General features: G+C 45.5%; 1 protein-coding gene across 10 annotated transcripts in view; it reads right to left on the reverse strand.

The window, feature by feature from the left end:
• camk2g1 (calcium/calmodulin-dependent protein kinase (CaM kinase) II gamma 1) overlaps positions 1-19805 on the reverse strand; it is a 40336-nt gene that overhangs the window by 11247 nt on the left and 9284 nt on the right. For 2 of the 10 annotated variants that reach the window (XM_080021142.1, XM_080021137.1), the window contains exons 4-18: positions 18967-19021; positions 18174-18239; positions 16067-16139; positions 14099-14201; positions 12785-12868; positions 12376-12470; positions 11054-11176; positions 10681-10764; positions 10516-10558; positions 6754-6816; positions 4040-4080; positions 2841-2924; positions 822-866; positions 598-643; positions 302-379 (exon numbers count right to left, since the gene is read on the reverse strand). In XM_080021142.1, coding sequence (XP_079877268.1) covers positions 302-379; positions 598-643; positions 822-866; positions 2841-2924; positions 4040-4080; positions 6754-6816; positions 10516-10558; positions 10681-10764; positions 11054-11176; positions 12376-12470; positions 12785-12868; positions 14099-14201; positions 16067-16139; positions 18174-18239; positions 18967-19021 — 1083 coding nt within the window. Of the gene's footprint in view, positions 1-301; positions 383-588; positions 644-821; positions 867-2840; positions 2925-4039; positions 4081-6753; positions 6817-10515; positions 10559-10680; positions 10765-11053; positions 11177-12375; positions 12471-12784; positions 12869-14098; positions 14202-16066; positions 16140-18173; positions 18240-18966; positions 19022-19805 lie in introns of all 10 variants that reach the window. The other 8 variants (XM_080021141.1, XM_080021136.1, XM_080021140.1 and 5 more) reach the window with 6 other exon arrangements.

Below are 19805 nucleotides of genomic sequence, written 5' to 3' on the forward strand. Positions count from 1 at the left end.
GCGCACACACGCACACACGCACACACACACGCACACACACGCACACACGTACACAGACACACGCACACACGCGCTACAGGGCTTATTTGTGGAGGCTCTAGCGCTAAGCAACACTGTAAGAAAAGGAAGATCTTTGGGCAGCTTTAGGCATTTTGCGCTGGACGAGCAAGTTTCACTGAAATGAATCAGGCGGCCATTTTGCCATATCTGATCCAGTTCTCTTATTACATCCATCCATGGGGGCGACCGGGGAGCTTTTTTTTTTTTTTTTTTTTTTTTTGGTTGCCATGGTTACACTTACTGGCAGGTGAGCTTTGAGGTGAGGACAGGAGGGGGGGCATCTCCTCTGTGGCACTGCTCTGACTCAGCGCTGAGCTGTCTGCTAGAACACACACGCATACATGTACATATAAACACACACAATCACACAAACACACAAAGCAACAAAACATTCAGTCACACACACACACACACATACATATATACATACACACCCCCCCCCCCACACAGTCAAGAGTGGGAGATACATGTATAGAGAAAGAGAGAGAGAGAGAGACAGCAGGGAACAGAAAAGAAGAGTTAAAGTACCTTTCCTACCTTTCATTTCCTCCTCATCATTGGTGGCATTGCTCTCCGTTGATCCCTGCGTGGCACCGTGACAGAGTTTGGGAGAAACAGATGCAGATAAGGATTAATCAGACTGGTGGCGGTGTTGTTGCTGGCCGACACACGTGGTTCCTGTCCAGAGGATAAAAAAAGGGAAAAAGTAAAAGAAATAACAAACAAAAAGCAAAACCACCAAACTAACACACTGGTCCCACCTTGACGCCATCAGGAGGGTTGTGGACCACCGTGCTCTGAGACTCCTGTGGGCGGAGAAAAAACACAGAGACTGCTAAGTCGCTGTGGGCCAAACAGCCCGTTCCAGTGCCTCTCAGCTGGGACCAGCAGTTTGAACCTCAACCAATCAGGTCAGGATTAAAAACAGCATTCTACCACCCCCGCATAGCGGAATTAAGTTGTACTTAACTTTTTTGCCGGCTGAGAAACAACTTTTACCAAGACCAACGCACAATTCCACATGCCAACACCACAAAGAATCTAACCTATGCGGAACTCCAACTAAACATGCTGCGATGGATGATTGGATGGGAGATGAAACGGGTTAGATCAGGACAGAAGGTTGGACTGGTTAAAGAACTTGGTGATGTGATGGATGGTTTGTTAGTTGGATGACAGGATCGGTTGGTAGCGTTTTGAAGCAGAGCAGGGATGGAGGGTGAGATGCGTTTTGGGCAGTGATTCTCAACCTTTTCCCCCCCTCATCAAGGACCTTCAATTTGATACACATTGGGCCATGGAGTCCATTTGATAAGATTTTGTCTCTGGGACCCAAATCTGAGAAGATTTGTTGTATTGTTTAAATAGAAAACATGGCAAAACGTATGTGGACACCCAAACACAACGCCCATCTGTGCTTGTTGAACATTTAATTTCAAAACCATGGTAATTATTTGGAGTTGGTTCCCCCTTTGCTGCTACATCAGCTTCCAATCTTCTGGGAAGGATTTCCAGTAGATTCTGGAACATGGCTCACAACTTTTTTCTCCCATTCAGACACAAGAGCATCAGTGAGATCAGGCACTGATGTTGGGCAATTGGGCCTGGCTCACAGTCTGCGTTTTAATTCATCCCAAAGGTCTTCAATGGGGTTCAGGTTCTTCCACACCCAATCAGGAAACTCTTCTTTATGGACCATGCTTTTTGTACAGGGACATTGTCATGCTGAAACAGAAAAGAGCCCCTAAACTGTTGCCACAAAGTTGGAAGCACACAATTCTCTGTCATTGTATGCTGTAGCATTAAGATTTCCCTTCCCTGGAATTAAGGGGTCTAGCCCAAATCATGAGAAACTCAACAACTCAATCTCAAACAGCTCCAGACCAATATTCCGCCACCACTAAACTTAACAGTTGGCATTATGCATTCAGGTAGGCGCCCTTCTCCTGGAATACGCAAAACCCAGATTAGTCCACCAGACTGGCAGATGGCGAAGCGTGATTCATCACTCCAGAGAACGCATTTTCCACTGCTCCAGAGTCCAATGGTGTGTAAAGCACGCGCCCGACACCACTCCAGCCAACGCTTGGCAATGGGCATGGTGAACTCAGGCTTGTGATCTCAGCTGCTCGGCCATAGAAACCCTGTTCAGGAAGCTCACGACAACAACATTTCTTGTTCCGACGTTGCTTCTAGAGGCAGTTGGGAACTCAGTAGTGAGTGTTGCAAACGAGGACGGTCCCATTCTGTGAGCCTGTGTAGCCTATGGCTTTGCGGTTGGCCTGTTGCTCTTAGACGTCTCCCCTTCACAATAACAGAACTTAAGGTTGACCAGGGCAGGTCGAGCAAGGAAGAAATTTGACAAAGTGACTTTTTGGAAAGGTGGCTTTCTATGGCAGTAAAGAGGTGTCAACATACTTTTGGCTATGTAGTGTACGTACATGTTTTTACTATAATTAGAGAGATAACAGCAAAACTAGGACCAAAACAGTGAGTACTCTCTAATGGTGCTAATGCCTTGTAAGTTTAACGAGTGATCATTTTTCTGAGGGGGACCCCCTGGACCCTCTTAAAGGATCCCTGGAGGTCCCGGACCCAACGTTGAGAACCACTGCGTTTGGGGACGTGGTGTGTCAGGGAGGTTAACCTGGCGGCGAGGAATGATGTGACGATGACCTGGGTTACACAGTGCTACGTACTGTCCAAAGCAGCATGATGGTGTTAGTGGGGGTTTGAGTGGGATGGGGGTGGGTTGAACTACAAGCGACGGCCTACTGTACCATCTGCGAGTTGGTGGCCATGTTGCTGTCTTTCAGGGCATTGATGGCGCTCACTATACTGTTCTTACTGTTGTTGGTCGAGGGCTAAAGTGTACAAACATACACACAAAATCGACATCGCATGGGACGCACACACAGAGAGGAAGAGAGGCACAGACGTATTAGAGTCATACAGCATTTAGGGAGGAAAAGGGGAAGGAGGGAGTGGGGGGGGGGGGGGGGGCGGGGGGTTGGGGGTGGAGGTGTAATGTTATCCAGAGCTCCTGGGGCCGTTGAGGGCTAAGCGGATAAATGAGAGATGGTGAGTACAGGAGAATGGGCCTCCGGAGCATCCGTTTTACTGCTCCACTAACTCTGTATGCCTCCACCACTTAACTGCACTGAGTGACCCTCCCACCCCCACCTCCTGGGGCGGTCTACGAGGAGTGGGAGGTCTGATAGGTGGTAGTGGTGTGTGTGTGTGTGTGTGTGTTGCTATGTCCAGAACGGCATACTAACATATTATTTAGTATCCTAAACTAGTGTTTAGTAGGTCAGAAACCACAGTGTGCATAAAGAGTATGTTAAAAGTACTAGGATGACCTCACAGCAAACACACCATGCTGGCGGGTGTATCCAACAATGCGAACTGTGAGGTCAAGACCCTAGTAAAAGATTTTATACAGTGCCAATATCAACCCTCAATGTGCTAAAAGTGGCTACTTGAGGATGTAGTATTTCCAAGAATCCATTGTTTTTTTTCACTCACATGCTAAGTAAGTATGCTGGAGGATAGTACCAACATGTATTATGTAGTAGATATTAGTGTGTGCATGTAATGGGATTGGGGGGTTGGGGGGGGGGTACTGGAAAAGGACAAGAAAGACTCATCCTAAAAACTTCATACACAAAACAACAAAGCCCCAAACTAGATAACACATTACAACCAAAGCACTAAGGAACTGAAATGAGGAAGCACAGTGAACCACAAGAAGGTTCACCAGTGACTGTACGCAGCCACAGTCTGGAGGGAGAGAGAGAGAGAGAGAGAGAGAGAGAGAGAGAGAGAGAGAGGGAGAGAGAGAGAGAGAGAGAGAGAGAGAGAAAGCGAGATAGAGCAAGAGAGGGAGGTGAACAAAAACAGATAGAGTAACAGAAAAGGCGAAAACGGAAAGAGAGAGATAAGAGAACAGAAAAGAGATGAGGATGGGCGATCTTACCTTGGCAGATTCTGACTTCTTGTTAAGTAAACTTTTGCATGCTGTAAAAAAGAGTGGCGGGGCAGAGGGACAGAGAGAAAGAGAGAGAGGATAAGTTTCCCCGCTTAGTGCTCAGAGTTTCATTCTACCTCCGTTTCCAAGCGTCTTCGAAAATTGTTTATCCAGCCCGGCCAAAAACTATGCTCCGGTGTATCTATAAGGTCTGGGAGATATTGACTAAATCAAAGATCACAAATACCTTGATATGGATAATTTGACAATATTTTGGGGAGGACTGTTGGTGCTTTCATAAGATAGTCAAGCACAAGGAATATCTGAGAAAAAAATCATTCGTAATGTGGATATCATGGCCGAGCAGGTAGAGGCATTGACTAGTACAGTCTATGAAGTTCAGAAAATTGCATTACTTTGCTGAAAAGACTCTTAAAGACCACTTTAATTGTTTACATTTAACCACTGCAATAACCAAATATTCAATGACATCTCAACTGGCTGGTGTTCAATGTGTTCCACCGTGTTCTCCTTTGCTGTAGCAGTTTGTTAAGTTCACGTCATAATCATCCATTTCCTGTTGTCTGCAGACGGGGATGCAGGGCTCTGAGAGCAAAGTTAACTTTCTCAATCTATTTCCTGTCTGGCAGACCCCCGGCAGATGTAAGAGCAAAAGAGTGATGGTTAGGTCCAAACTGCCGCCAGCACGGAGGAGGATGAGCCAGGTTAATGTAAATCATTGATTTCCTTTAAAGGCTCCAGTCGTCCCCCTTTAGTCTGAGGCTCTAAAGCTCTCAGCCGTCTTTTGCTTCCCTTTCCCGCAAGCCGACGAGCACCGTTCATGCAAACACACAAAACACACGACCACACACGGCTGGGTCCCAGATATGTCATTGTGCTTCTTACCTTTCAATACCAAATGCGAGAAGAAAGAAGGAACAACAAACAGGAAAGAGAGAAAAGGAAGGCCGAGGACCTACAGTGGTGTGCAAGTTCTGTCTCGATCTCGCCATGCAGCATCCAAAAGAAAAAAAAGAACAACTGCAGAACCCAGGATGCATCATTTTCATTCCACAACCAGGAAGTAAGGGATGGGGAATTTTTTTTACAGGACAAACATTTGTCCTCTAACAGGGCTTCAATTTCTACCACAGCAGAAAGGACGGTGCAAGGACTGACATGGGACGGCGCTCCACCGCCCTCCAAACGCGCCCTTCCCCTCTTGTTCTCCTCAATAGGAGACCGATCGCTTACCCAACATCTGGACCAGACCTCATCCAATGAGCTACACTGGATAGGGGGACCTGCTCTGGACAGATATCGGATCAACGATCTGCGAGAAAGGAAGGAGCACATTTGGACAACACCCGAAGGAGCGTCCGTCGTAGCGTCTGTACAGCGTAGAACCACACGGGACATTCACATGCGAGAAGAAGCGAGGCATACACGGCGGTCAGGTTACACGCCGTTCTCGTACAGAACTTTGACGCCACTGGATAAGAGGCAGCACCATGAGCAAACTGCCAAGCCTCGTCTCAGCCACACGAGAGAAGGGAGCATCCAGCAAATCAGGGAAGGAAAAAAAAAAAAAAAAAAAAAAAAAGGACAGAACTCTTTGGCGGTGAGCGACATAATATGAGAACCAGGTCAAATTGTAGCAGGGCCTGGTGCTGTCGAATGATGATGTTGTATGAATTGACAGCACTTACGAACTGGCGATTGTTCCTCTGGTCTCAGTGAGCCGGAGGAGGACGGGGAGGAGGCCTCCGACACCCCCGCCCCCGCCCCCCGGCAAACGCAGGACTCGAACTGACAAATCGGGCCATCACTGTCATTCTGAATCGCAACGTACTGAATGGCACCAATCACACATTCCAGTGAGAACACCCCGCACCCACCCGCGTTACTCTCATCATAACACTGAGCAGATCACCTACCCTTCCCATTGTGATAATCCACCTGACTGACAGCTCCTAGCTACAGAGATGTCCTGCACGTTGCAGAACAGAGGAGATTCTCTGCTCCGGAGGAAAAGTGGCAGAGAATCTGATCTGTTCTACATGGTTTAGTTTACTAGTGCTGTTGTACCTGGAGCCACCCATCGGAATCGCCGACCTTCACCACCCCTTCTTTTCTTTTGAGCAGGTTGAGAGCAGGGCCTCGGTTCATACAATTAATACAAAACAATTAATTAGTGGGGAAAAGTGGTGTAGTCCACCCAACCATCCCCTAATCTCTCTGTTTGGTTCTTATCCTTAGGCTGTACCCCCAACCTCGCCCACCCACCCACACCAAAGGTCCGACGATGGCAGCACGCCAACCCAGCTCCTGCTGGCCCCCCCCTGCAGATGCACGCCAAATTTAGCCGCCTACACAGCCCTGGCGGGGTGTGGAGGGGGCAGAGTGGAATGGGTGTAATGATGGAGGTTACTCCTAATGAATTGTGAATTTCTGAATTTAATCTGATTCCATTGTATACAGTATAAGCATTTGCGTGTTGTTTGCGTGTGTGGATGCTGTTATAGAGTAAGTGCAGGCTTGCGAGGGCAGCATGCAATAGGTTGAGGGAGTGTTGGGATTACGCTGGCTGGTGTACAGCCTGTACTACGACCACATAGCCAGGAAGTATGTGTGTGTCTCTTAGTGCTTGTGTGTGTGTGTGTGTGTGTGTGTGTGTGTGTTCACGCAGTGAGGAAGTGGATGGGTGTGTTTCTGGGACGTACCTTCCTGTGCCAGCGAGGCAGTGGAGGAGGCGGCAGCAGCAGAGTTGGTATGCTGCCGGCCCACTATTGGACAGAAACGCTACAGTTTGGAAGGGGCTATAGGAGATTAGGCTGCGCTAACGTTGTTCACGCGTGGCCCCAGACCGCTATAGGGAATGCAGGCCGCAGCCAAGCTCCGTCACGCCGGGGTGACGGGAGTGGGCTGAAGCGAAGATATGCACCCCTGTAATTTCCTGGGAACAGGGATGAAACCTTTAGCCCGTGGACTGACTTATTTGGTTTAAGGCTAAGGACAAGGTGTCAACCAGTAGCACCACTCAAACGTCTCTTCCCTTTATAATACGACTCTTGCCTATGCAGAACATTATTTAACCCATGGCCTCCCTTTGACACACATGTAGGCACACATGTAAACACACTAAGGATGTCACAATACCAGAAATTCAGCTGATATCACTACCAGTGAAATTCCATAATCCTCCATACCAAAACAACTGTAAAAAAAAAGAAAAAGATGCAACTAGTTCAAGCAGATTATTAGCTGAAAATATTATTGTTATCGTCATAGGCTGCTATGAGCTACGGTTAACTTAAACAATGAGGTAATGAAGCACTCGGCTACAGAGCGGCAGCTGTTTCAAGCTAAATAGCAGGAACATGTGTTTCAGGATAGGAACGCTTTGATGATATTTCATAACACAAGGTATTACTACAACATAAATTTGTTCTCCAAAACTCACCGACACCCATGTTAACTCTAAATAAATAGAGAAGTCAGTCTTTGAGGTGCTTGGGTCGGTTAGATGCATTTGGCCTTCCTAAGCTGTGACGCTTTTCCTAGGTAACTCAGTACTAACATACATAGTAGAATTTCTGATTCTGACTGAAGTATCTGATCTTGTGACACACACACACACACACACACACACACACACACACACACACACACACACACACACACACACACACACACACACACACACACACACACACACACACACACACACACACACACACACACACACGACAGAAAGGAGGGAGACTCAGAGACAGGGAGAGACATGTTAGCGTCAACAGGGACATCACATCCAGCACAGTACATTGCAGAGTATCACACACAGAATATACCTGCAACGTTATTATAACGACACTGTATCACTGTGAACAAAACACCTTTATGTTGTGGAGGAAATGTCTTTTACGAACGGCTCTGTGTTACTTGGTGAATAAGCGAGTGGGAGGTTAAATGTGTAAAGGCATATATACGGTGGTGTTCAAACATCTGAGACCACAAGGAAAAATAGATTACTCAAAATTGCATAAAACATTTACATAACACAAGACATTATTTAGAACTGATACAAATCAATATGAAACGTGAGAAATGCTTGTACGAAATTAAAACATACATCTGAGTACCTTGTTCACACATTAATTTGATTTTAACAGAAACACAATTTCAATGTTGTACAGAAAAATCAAAATGCCAAACCATAGGTTGTAACCTGAGCGCTTATGTGAGGTTCATATGATAGCTAATACTACGAATTAAGAATTTATTAAAAATAACAGACAGCAGAGCCTATTTGAGGTCCAAGGTAAACCTTCACAGCTGCAAGACACTAACCGCACTGAGCATATTTGAGAGTGAGTTCAGGAACGATGTTAATTCTTGTATTCTCCAAAACCTATAGAGGTTATACCAGAGAGTACCAGCTGTGATTAATGCAAACAGTGCATCCACCAAATACTGACAAGTGTTGACTTACATTTTGTTTTGGATAAATTAGGGGAAAAAAATAATCTGGACTCAAGACTTTTGGAGCCTGCAGTAAGTATGTACAGTATACAGTGGGGCAAAAAAGTATTTAGTCAGCCACCAATTGTACAAGTTCTCCCACTTAAAAAGATCAGAGAGGCCTGTAATTTTCATCATAGGTACACTTCGACTATGATAGATAGAATGGGGGGAAAGAATCCAGGAAATAACATTGTAGGATTTTTAATGAATTAATTGGTAAATTCCTCGGTAAAATAAGTATTTGGTCACCTACAAAGAAGCAAGATTTCTGGCTTTCACAGACCTGTTACTTTTTCTTTAAGAGACTCCTCTGTCCTCAACTCGTTACCTGTATTAATGGAACCTGTTTGAACTCCTTATCAGTATAAAAGACACCTGTCCACAACCTCAAACAGTCACACTCCAAACTCCACTATGGCCAAGACCAAAGAGCTGTCAAAGGACACCAGAAACAAAATTGTAGACCTGCACCAGGCTGGGAAGACTGAATCTGCAATAGGTAAGCAGCTTGTTGTGAAGAAATCAACTGTGGGAGCAATTATTAGAAAATGGAAGACATACAAGACCACTGATAATCTCCCTCGATCTGGGGCTCCACGCAAGATCTCACCCCGTGGGGTCAAAATGATCACAAGAACGGTGAGCAAACATCCCAGAACCACACGGGGGGACCTAGTGAATGACCTGCAGAGAGCTGGGACCAAAGTAACAAAGGCTACCATCAGTAACACACTACGCCGCCAGGGACTCAAATCCTGCAGTGCCAGACGTGTCCCCCTGCTTAAGCCAGTACATGTCCAGGCCCGTCTGAAGTTTGCTAGAGAGCACTTGGATGATGCAGAAGAGGATTGGGAGAATGTCATATGGTCAGATGAAACCAAAATAGAACTTTTTGGTAAAAACTCAACTGGTCGTGTTTGGAGGAGAAAGAAAACTGAATGGCATCCAAAGGACACCATACCTACTGTGAAGCAAGGGGGTGGAAACGTCATGCTTTGGGGCTGTTTTTCTGCAAAGGGACCAGGACGACTGATCCGTGTAAAGGAAAGAATGAATGGGGCCATGTATCGTGAGATTTTGAGTGAAAACCTCCTTCCATCAGCAAGGGCATTGAAGATAAAACGTGGCTGGGTCTTTTAGCATGACAATGATCCCAAACACACAGCCCGGGCAACGAAGGAGTGGCTTCGTAAGAAGCATTTCAAGGTCCTGGAGTGGCCTAGCCAGTCTCCAGATCTCAACCCCATAGAAAATATTTGGAGGGAGTTGAAAGTCTGTGTTGCCCAGCGACAGCCCCAAAACATCACTGCTCTAGAGGATCTAGGATCTGCATGGAGGAATGGGCCAAAATACCAGCAACAGTGTGTGAAAACCTTGTGAAGACTTAGAGAAAACGTTTGACCTCTGTCATTGCAAACAAAGGGTATATAACAAAGTATTGAGATGAACTTTTGTTATTGACCAAATACTTATTTTCCACCATAATTTGCAAATAAATTCTTTAAAAATCAGACAATGTGATTTTCTGGATTTTTTTTCTCATTTTGTCTCTCATAGTTGAGGTATACCTCTGGTGAAAATAACAGGCCTCTCTCATCTTTTTAAGTGGGAGAACTTGCACAATTGGTGGCTGACTAAATACTTTTTTGCCCCACTGTATATGCTCAGTATGTATGTACACTATAAATGCTCAGTATGTATGTACAGTATATATGCTCAGTATGTATGCTCAGTATGTATGTACAGTATGTATGCTCAGTATGTATGTACAGTATATATGCTCAGTATGTATGCACAGTATGTATGCTCAGTATGTATGTACAGTATGTATGCTCAGTATGTATGTACAGTATGTATGCATGTACATAACCAAGAGGAGAATGGCTTTGAAGGAGGTTACGCTGGCTTTGCAAGGTTTGCTGCTAGGAAGAGAGAGAGAGGTCAAAGGGGCAAACACCCACCTGAGAAGTTTCTGGACACCAGCATGGTGGTGAGAATGGCTCCCTGGAGGAGGAAGTAAAAACACACGGGGAGGTGAGGGAGAGAGGGAATAACACCGAGACATGGGAACGGCAGATGGCCTCCGAGCCCGAGCGGTTGAGGGTTTGTAAAACAGCAGGCGGCACCTTGAGCTTTCGGCGAGCGTTGAACTTGCGGAGACACTCGACAGTCTCCTGTCTGTGCATCATGGACGCCACCGTGGAGCGTTGCTGCGGGGCGGGGGAGAGGGGAGCGTTACGGGTAGGCTTGTATAAATGGCGGGTATTTAAAGGGCCGATAATGAAGCAGAAGTGTTATGCATGTGTCTGTCTACTTACTCGAACCCACAAGCGCTTCCAGCTTTGCATCAGTAATACTCCTGGTTGTATTTGTGGTTTGTTGTATGTGTATAAGAATGTGTCAAACTATACTTGTGTAAATCCATCTGTACTTAAGGGTCTATTCGGCAGTTATCCTCTCCCTGTGTGTGTGTGTGTGTGTGTGTACAGGTCTACTTACGCAGACCCACGGGTGCTTGAGAGCCTGTTCGGCAGTGATTCTCTTGGCTGGGTTGATAGTCAGCATCTGGTTGATCAGATTCTTGGCCTCGGGAGTGACAGTGTCCCACTCTGGGGAGGGAAACTATGAGGAGGAGGGGGTGGGGGTAGAGGTGATCAGAAATGAGGCAAATGTAGGGGAGGGATTGGGAATCATATGGTTCCTTAACTTTGTGCTGCCAGGGACCCTAAGTGGGTTAAGGTCCCCTGGTCGCCCTGCTCAGCTCTCACCATATGATAGAATTACATGTTTCGCAGAGCTTTGGCCCCGGGGGCCTCGAGTCAATTTGTCAAATTTGGCTCTCAAAACGGGTTACAGAAGACTCCAATATCAGAACACAGGGCTGTGATTCCATTCAAACGTCAAAAACATTTTAAGCCAAACTTTGAAAGGTCACATAAAGAAGAAAAGGGAATTAGGTGATTTCCCATTAGCCGGGGAGAAGACACTTTCCCTGAACGTAGCTTTCTGAGAAGAAAACACCATTAGAGGATTTGTTTCTTTAAATGTTTTTACCATAAGTTGTTTAGTCATGGCAGCTAAGGAAACTGGATTTGGCAATAATAATGAACTTCTGCAAGTACAAAAATAAGTAAATAACCTGAATACACAGGATTGGCAGTGACATTTCTTGAAGGGGGGGATGTCACAATTTTTTACTCGTTTAATTAATGGCGCAAGTTTCATCCCATAACTTAGCTTTGTTAGCTATTTATGCTGACACTATTAATGCTAACTAAAGAGGTGAGAATAATTCTTCGCTGTGGTTTTGCCATTCCAACCATGTGGATCATGTGGTGATTTAAATGTGGCCCAAAGTAAATTTCTGCTGATTCAGGTTTGTTAACGGCAGCACTGAGAATACCTTCTCTATAGACAGAATGTCTGAGATCCCCAGCCCGACTCTGGAAGCCGCTATGTAACTTGATTATCACTGAGACCAACACAGGAGGATACCCCCCTCTCATTCATTCGCTCTCACGCTCTCACACACACAACCCACTCGCACACACACTCGTACACTCACACACACACACACCCCTCTGCAATGCGTCAGGGAGGCCCAGATAGGATCAATAGCTTTGGACTTGGGCTCTCACTTGGACACTATTAAGCATTCACTGGACCAGGTTGAAAATCCTTCCAACTGCAGCCACACACACACACACACACACACACACACACACACACACACACACACACACACACACACACACACACACACACACACACACACACACACACACACACACACACACACACACACACACACACACACTTACATCATACGCCCCGGCTTTGATCTGTTGGTAGAGTTTGTGTTGGTCTTCGTCCCAGAAGGGCGGGTATCCCACCAACAGGATGTAGAGAATAACACCTGAGAGACCGCAGGACACAACATGAAGAATTACCCTTCGTTTTATGAGACAGTTTTTCGGTTGTATTTTGTTCCCTTTTCTGTTAAATAACAGCGGCTTGTTGATTCCAAATTTTTCACAATACGACAGATCCTCCCCCAGTTATCTTTTTAAGTTGAATAGTTTGTGATAAATCTGTCGCTGGTCAGAGGTGGAACGTCTGTTTGACCCAGAAACCCCAATGGATGCTAGTGTTTTGACGTTTTAACGTTTTCCTGCTACAGAACAGTGATCAGAGAAACTGGGTCCACTGTGTGTTTGGTTTGGGACTCACCACAAGCCCAGATGTCCACCGGCTTGCCGTAGGGGTCCTTCCTCAGGACCTCTGGGGAGAGGTAGCCAGGGGTGCCGGCAAAGCCTGTCCAAAAGTATTAATTTATTTCCCCTATGGTACATTGTACATAGTTATCCCCCATTGGACACGGTACATACATATTTATAGCACACACACACACACACACACACACACACACACACACACACACACACACACACACACACACACACACACACACACACACACACACACACACACACACACACACACACACAGTATTTGTTTCTTTTTTTGCCTGTATTTATCTTTCTTCCTACTTTGTTTTGCACAGACTTTAGAGTTTGCCATTTAATCATTGCACCGCACCGCAGTTGTTTGACTGCACGTGACAAATAAAGAATGGTGAATCTTGGATCAACACTCTGTGACTGATGAAAGTCTAGGAAGTCCAGCTTTTTTTAAGCCATGCAAACGTGTGATTTGAAGTATTGGATGTGGGTTAGAGGCCACGTTATGAGAGTATAGAGTCACAAGCGAGCGGCTGCTAATCGCTTCGGTCGTGCTGCAGCGGGAGCCAAGCACCGCCAGCGTGGCCCATGGCCAAGGCACGGTGACCCAAACATGAACCGTGCAGTGCGAGTGAGCCTCTTCAGCCATGACCAAAAAGGCGGCCAAGTGGACAAATGAATACACCTAAACTTCTTCTCTCATGTAGCCAAGAATGTATTCCGTAGCATTTGAGTTTAATCTGGTCTGCAGCTGAATTCCCATGGCCTTGTTACAGAACGTGGGTTCAGATAATCAAAGTCTGGTGATGTTGACGGGTCAGCGACTTCAGAAAGTAATTTCATACAAAATATATCCAGTTAAATAATAAAAAATAGTGCCTAATTTCAACAACGTTATATGTCCAAATACCTGGGTACCTCTAGAAGGGGGTTATTTGAAAATTATGAAAAGAATATTTATGTATATACACTCAAATTGAAGCAGACAATCTGTACCTACATATTCATTGTTTGATTGTGAATCTAAACATTTACAGTACAAAGCCAAGACTTAAGAAAAAGAGTCATAAGTCCCATCACTTATAATCACTCCACTGACGTACTGTGCGTCATCTGTGCATTTCTACTGCACTAGTTCCAACTATAAAGTGACTATAGAGATTTAGGATCGACCCCGGGCAGCATGCATGCATACATATGTGCCTGTGTGTGCGTGTGTTTTCTCCTGTGTGTGTGTGTGTGTGTGTGTGTGTGTGTGTGTGTGTGTGTGTGTGTGTGTGTGTGTGTGTGTGTGTTTTCTTACCAAACCAGGCCTGCTGGTCTCCCTGCACCTCTATAGCCAGGCCAAAGTCCGCCAGCTTCACTGCAGCTCCCTTCATCTTGCTGGCCAACAACAGGTTCTCAGGCTGGAAGACACGCAGGCACACACACAGACACAGTCAGGCACTGTGCAACAGGCATTCTCGGGCGCAGCTGATAGTGGAACACATGCAATCTTTCCTGTCTGCATCTAACAAATGTTTACATGAGATGTACTCAACACGGTGTCGAGATTTAAAGAAAGGGACTGAGAGTGTGTGTGTGAGTGTGAGTGTGTGTGCATACGTGGGTTAAAATGTGCGTTCAAGGGGTGGCGTCTAGGTGTGAGAAACGAGTGATGGAGAGGAAACAAGGAAGTGGAAGAGGACGGCTAGTAGAGTAGTCCTTCCACAACGCCTTATATGGGCATGGGTTCGTAGCCATGGAAACCACTTGGGAGTCATTTAGGCAGCGCTGCAGACTGCATGCTAAATGGAAAGTGTATTGGGTGTGAGAGAGAAAAAGAGTGTGTGTGTGTGTGTGTGTGTGTGTGTGTGTGTGTGTGTGTGCGTGTGTGTGTGTGTGTATGTGTGTGTCTGTGTGTTGCGGTGTTCCAAATGGCGTTTGGGCAGTACAACATAAAGGGCTGCAGTAAAAGCCCACTCAGGATAAAAGGCCAACAAATCAGACGGACAGCATGGAGTGAAAGTGTTATTTTCCAATTGTGAGCATGCACACGCGCTTGTGCACGTACTCACTTTTCAAAGCCATTTCCTGTGCTTCTTTCAGTCCCCCCTCCCCCACCCCAATTTTGAACGTATTTCATCAATAACAACATATTATTGTCATCAATATCATTATCACTACTAGGTAGGTACTGATATGGAACTTATATATATATATATAAGTATATATATGTCCTATATGACATCAAACTATTTAATTTATGCATTTGATCCAGTTAGTACCTTAATGAAGAATATTATTTTTGAAGACTAGGACGAAAATACCGCCAAATGAACTCTGCTCAAGTGGTCATTTATAACCTTTTCCTTGTAAGAAAAATAGAAAAAAGAAAACACTGCAAAAAAAGAGAAATAGCTTCATATTATCTGCTATCAGAATAACAACGATAATTACATTTTCCCCTTTATCAGCAGATAATATATCTGCCCGCCGCTAATGATCAAACAAACGTCAGGATGTCATAATAATCCGCTCTTTATCTCCGCCCATCAACAGAAAGAGACAAGGACTCCGAGCCGGAGCCCCTCCCCCCTCTGCTACACCGCTGGCGTGATGTCATGCAGGCTGTCATGGCAACCCTCCTGGTTCATCTATGCCATCACCCGTCATTCACGATGGGTGCCGTTTGCGGGAGACACAGTGGCTTGCGTGTCTATGTGTAATTGTGTGCGTGCGCACAGGTGGGAATCAACCACTGGCAACAGATGACACTGCTTCTGAGTGCGCACACACACACACACACACACACACACACACACAAAGCTGTGGTCAAGGATAGACAATCACCCGACTGAGGAATGATAGAGATGGATAGATACAGAGATGGAGAGCCAGATATAAGGATAGACAGATGTAGATAGAGAAAGACAGACGTAGCCAGAGATGTACACATTGATTGATTGCTTTAGATAATTTTACATCATTGAGATTCAGAGAGAAAGATAGATAGATATCGAAAGGGATAGAGACAGACAGATTAACAGGAAATAAAGAGAAATTTCAGAGTAGATGGCAGAGCGAGACGGTGTAAGCAGGAACATGGAGATGGAGCAACCCAGAGCCATCCATGCGTTGCCATGGCCACGAGCTGAGGTGCGTGCGTGTGTGTGTGTGTGTGTGTGTGTGTGTGTGTGTGTGTGTGTGTGTGTGTGTGTGTGTGTGTGTGTGTGTGTGTGTGTGTGTGTGTGTGTGTGTGCGGTTGTCAAGGCAACCAGCAGCCACTCACCTTGAGGTCCCTGTGCACAATATCATGCTGGTGGATATGATTGACACTCTCCAAGATCTGGCTAATACACTGACTACAGGGAGAGAAGGACAGGGGACGGACAGACAGGCAGACAGACATTTCAGTCAGAGACATCCTTTCGCAGCATCCTTTCGTGGATTATGCCAAAGTTTCATTCCACAATGTGCGATGAAACCACGGGAAATCCAGTTCATGAAAAGAATGGAGACTGGCAAAAAACTAGCTAATGGATGTCAAGTCCTCGTAGACATTTTCACACACCAAATTGTATAGATTTGAGCCTTTGTTGATGACATTCTTTTTATTTCATTTTTGCAGTTTCAGTTCCAAGTTTTAACCCAATGGAGCTGTAGGGGTTCATGAACAGGTTCTCTACCTGTGTGCCCAAACTTTCTTAAGTAAGAAAGTATATTTAACGGAGCTCAAACCGAATAATTCAAAGATCTTTCTGTAGTATAAAACTTGGATGGCCTACATGCCTTTTACAAAAAATAAAATAAAATAAAATAGCAGGACCCGACACTAACTTTTTAAAGTGGTTGCCAAGTTGGCACCCATGCATCTGCTGTTGATTGCCAAGACTGACAAAATGGTCGCTGAATTGTAATAATTTTATAATTGAGTGATAATGATACGATATAATTATATTCCATATTTCAATATTCTGTGAATGTGGCAGGATACGGTATTTTCCTTGGCGGAAGTTTCACTGATGTTTTTTCTTTTTCACTAAAAGTGGTTGACAACGGTAAAACCAGACCGCATAAGATGGTAGAAAATGTCTCGTTGCCCAGGGCAACAGGGCAACCATTATTGTCTGGCCCTGTAATTGCCATAACTGTAGAGTTATTGATGTAATACTAAATTAAATACGGTGGCAGTAAAGGAGTCAGAGCATTTTTAACCGCCGCCTCTAAAGCTAAAGATAATACTTCATTCATCATTTTTTTGTCAAATTCCTGTTGTCGTCTGATGTTTCTATGCTTGTGTTTTGTAAAGTACATATTGTTGTTTGTCTACGTTGATCTGTGTCACCTGTGGTGATTCTCTCTCCCCCACTTGGAGAAGTAATGATGATTAGTTGTTTATAGATCAAAACATGGTAAGATGGTTCTCCAAAGAGGGGGGTTGGTGGTGCTTCTGTGTAACAAAAAACTGTGGTCTTGTCATCCCACTGGTCGTCCACAGGCCAGAGTTATTTCAGCAGTTCTTGACGAATAAAAAATGAATAAAGAGTTGCATTGCGGGTTGAGAAGTTGAACTCCACTTGCAGATGAACTGTTGGATGCAATGGCAAAAAAATACCCTGTGTTGTGTGCCAAGCCTGCTGACAGCACAGGTAAAAAAATGTTTTAAATAAAAATAAAAAATAAAAAAGCGCTAAAAAATAAAGCACTGCCTTGTATTTCAACCGAAGATGAGATAAGATAACACTTTAATACACAGGGGGGAAATTCAGCCTGTTCGAATACCTGCCTTAAGGGTTTTTCCTGATAGAATCCCACCCCCGTATCCATCACCCAACGCCCTATTATGGTCCGTGGCTAGGATTCGTCATGACGACGGCCGTGCGTTCGACCCTCTCCCGTCCCCCGTATGGTGTGACTCTGGACAGGCTCGCGGGTCAGAGGTCAGGCTCATCGTGGGAGCGCGGTGACAGGGCACCCTTCCTCCCAGTGGCTGCTTGTAATAACATGCACGCCTTTGTGCATGTGCGTCTTGTTTAAAGCCCCCCTGTGTGCGTTAACAGACAAAGACCCTCCTAATCCAATTATACAACGGACTTCATAAGCTGCACGACATACACCGCCACAGGAGAAGAGTGTGTGTGGGGGGTAATAAGAAGAATTGGAAAGCTTAAATATGGCGGGTGGGAGGGATTGAGAGAGAGAGGGAGAATACTGATGCAGTTGTTGATGAGGGGAAATCAGCTGCTGACAAGAATACAAGCAAACCAATCGTGTGTGTGTGTGTGTGTGTGTGTGTGTGTGTGTGTGTGTGTGTGTGTGTGTGTGTGTGTGTGTGTGTGTGTGTGTGTGTGTGTGTGTGTATGCGTGTTCACCCTAGATCCATATGCGGCTCTTACCTGGCATCAGCCTCACTGTAATACTCCCTGGCTACAATGTCTTCAAAAAGCTCTCCTCCTGTCACCCTGCGAGAGAGACATGAGAGAGAGAGACACAAACAGAGAGTGAAGGAAAGAGAGACCAAAAACAGAGACAAAGAGTGAGAGAGATATTGAGAAATGGAGACAAAGACAAACAGAGAGAGAGAGACCAAAAACAGAGACAAAGAGTGAGAGAAACAGGGACAGCGAGAGAGAAACAAGGTTTTTAGCTTACACAAACAAACTAGTCACGGATACGATCTCAAATGTCAGCGTGCGTGCATGTGTGCATGTGTGTGTGTGTGTGTGGGGGGGGGGGATGCACCAATTGTGAAATTCTGGGCTGATACCGATACCGATGTTTAAAATAAGAATTTGGCTGATGGTTGATGGCTATAACAATGTTTTCCGAGTTCCCGTGAACGCAGCAACACTTCCTGCTTGGAACGCTCCAGAAAGATGCATCCACGTCTTCTAAAATAGATCGCGGATGGCGACTTATCCCCGACAGATAAAAAAATAAAAATAAAAAAAAAATACTAAAATGGGTCACCAAATATACTTTGGTGGCCGTTAATATAACTGGGCCCAACTGAAGTCTATGTGTTGGAAACACTGGATGGACATCCGCCACTGCCATCGTTGAATGTCATCTTATCTGCCAATGGCAGTCAACAAGGCGACTAGCGGCCGATACCGATGTAATGGCCGATAAATCGATGCATCCCTAGTGTGTTTCCGCCGGGTGAGTGCGTGCAGAGAATCTACTCACAGGTCGAAGACGAGGTAATGGAAGCCTTCCTCAGAGATGCTGTCATGGAGTCTCACTGAGAGAGAGAGAGAGAGAGAGAGAGAGAGAGAGAGAGAGAGAGAGAGAGAGAGAGAGAGAGGAGAGAGAGAGAGAGAGAGAGGAGAGAGAGAGAGAGAGAGAGAGAGAGAGAGAGAGAGAGAGAGAGAGAGAGAGAGAGAGAGAGAGAGAGAGAGAGAGAGAGAGAGAGAGAGAGAGAGCACAAACAGGATTTGGTGTTTCCATTTGACAACCTGGAAAAGTGTAATAAAAACAGTAATAACAATAGAAATAAGAGAAATTACTTGAAGGAAACAAACAGAAGCAACAAATAGAAGCAAGAGGAAGGAGAAGATGCTGACGATGAAGCCGGACCTGTGGAAGCTGGATATTCTGGCTTTGGGCCCCGGCTCCATCTGAGGTCAGCGTCCGTGGGAGCCGCGCTTAAACAGTTATGTAAAATAGATCCGAGTTGTGTAAGAAGATGGAGGACGGCGCCCCCAGCAAGAAAACGACAAGCAAAACTCTCATTCTTTCCTTTCTTCTTCTCCTCCTCCTCCACCAATTCCCATTTTCTTACACGCTGCCTCCATCTGTCTTCTATTTCTGCTCTCTCTCCTTCCCTCCATCTGTCTCTTGCCCTCTTTTGTCTCAGGGTTTGAATGAGGCCCAATGTCAAAGTATGACGATGTGTGTGTGTGTGTGTGTGTGTATGTGGCGGGGTGGGTCTACCTGGGGGCAAAGGGACCAAAACTAGGCCAGAGAGGAGAATATTAAAAGGGTGTAACGACAAAGAGTCGACACGTTTTTTTTCGGCTCCTCCT

Source organism: Zeus faber (genome assembly GCF_960531495.2).
Source record: "Zeus faber genome assembly, chromosome: 20".
NCBI classification, from domain to species: Eukaryota; Metazoa; Chordata; class Actinopteri; order Zeiformes; family Zeidae; genus Zeus; species Zeus faber.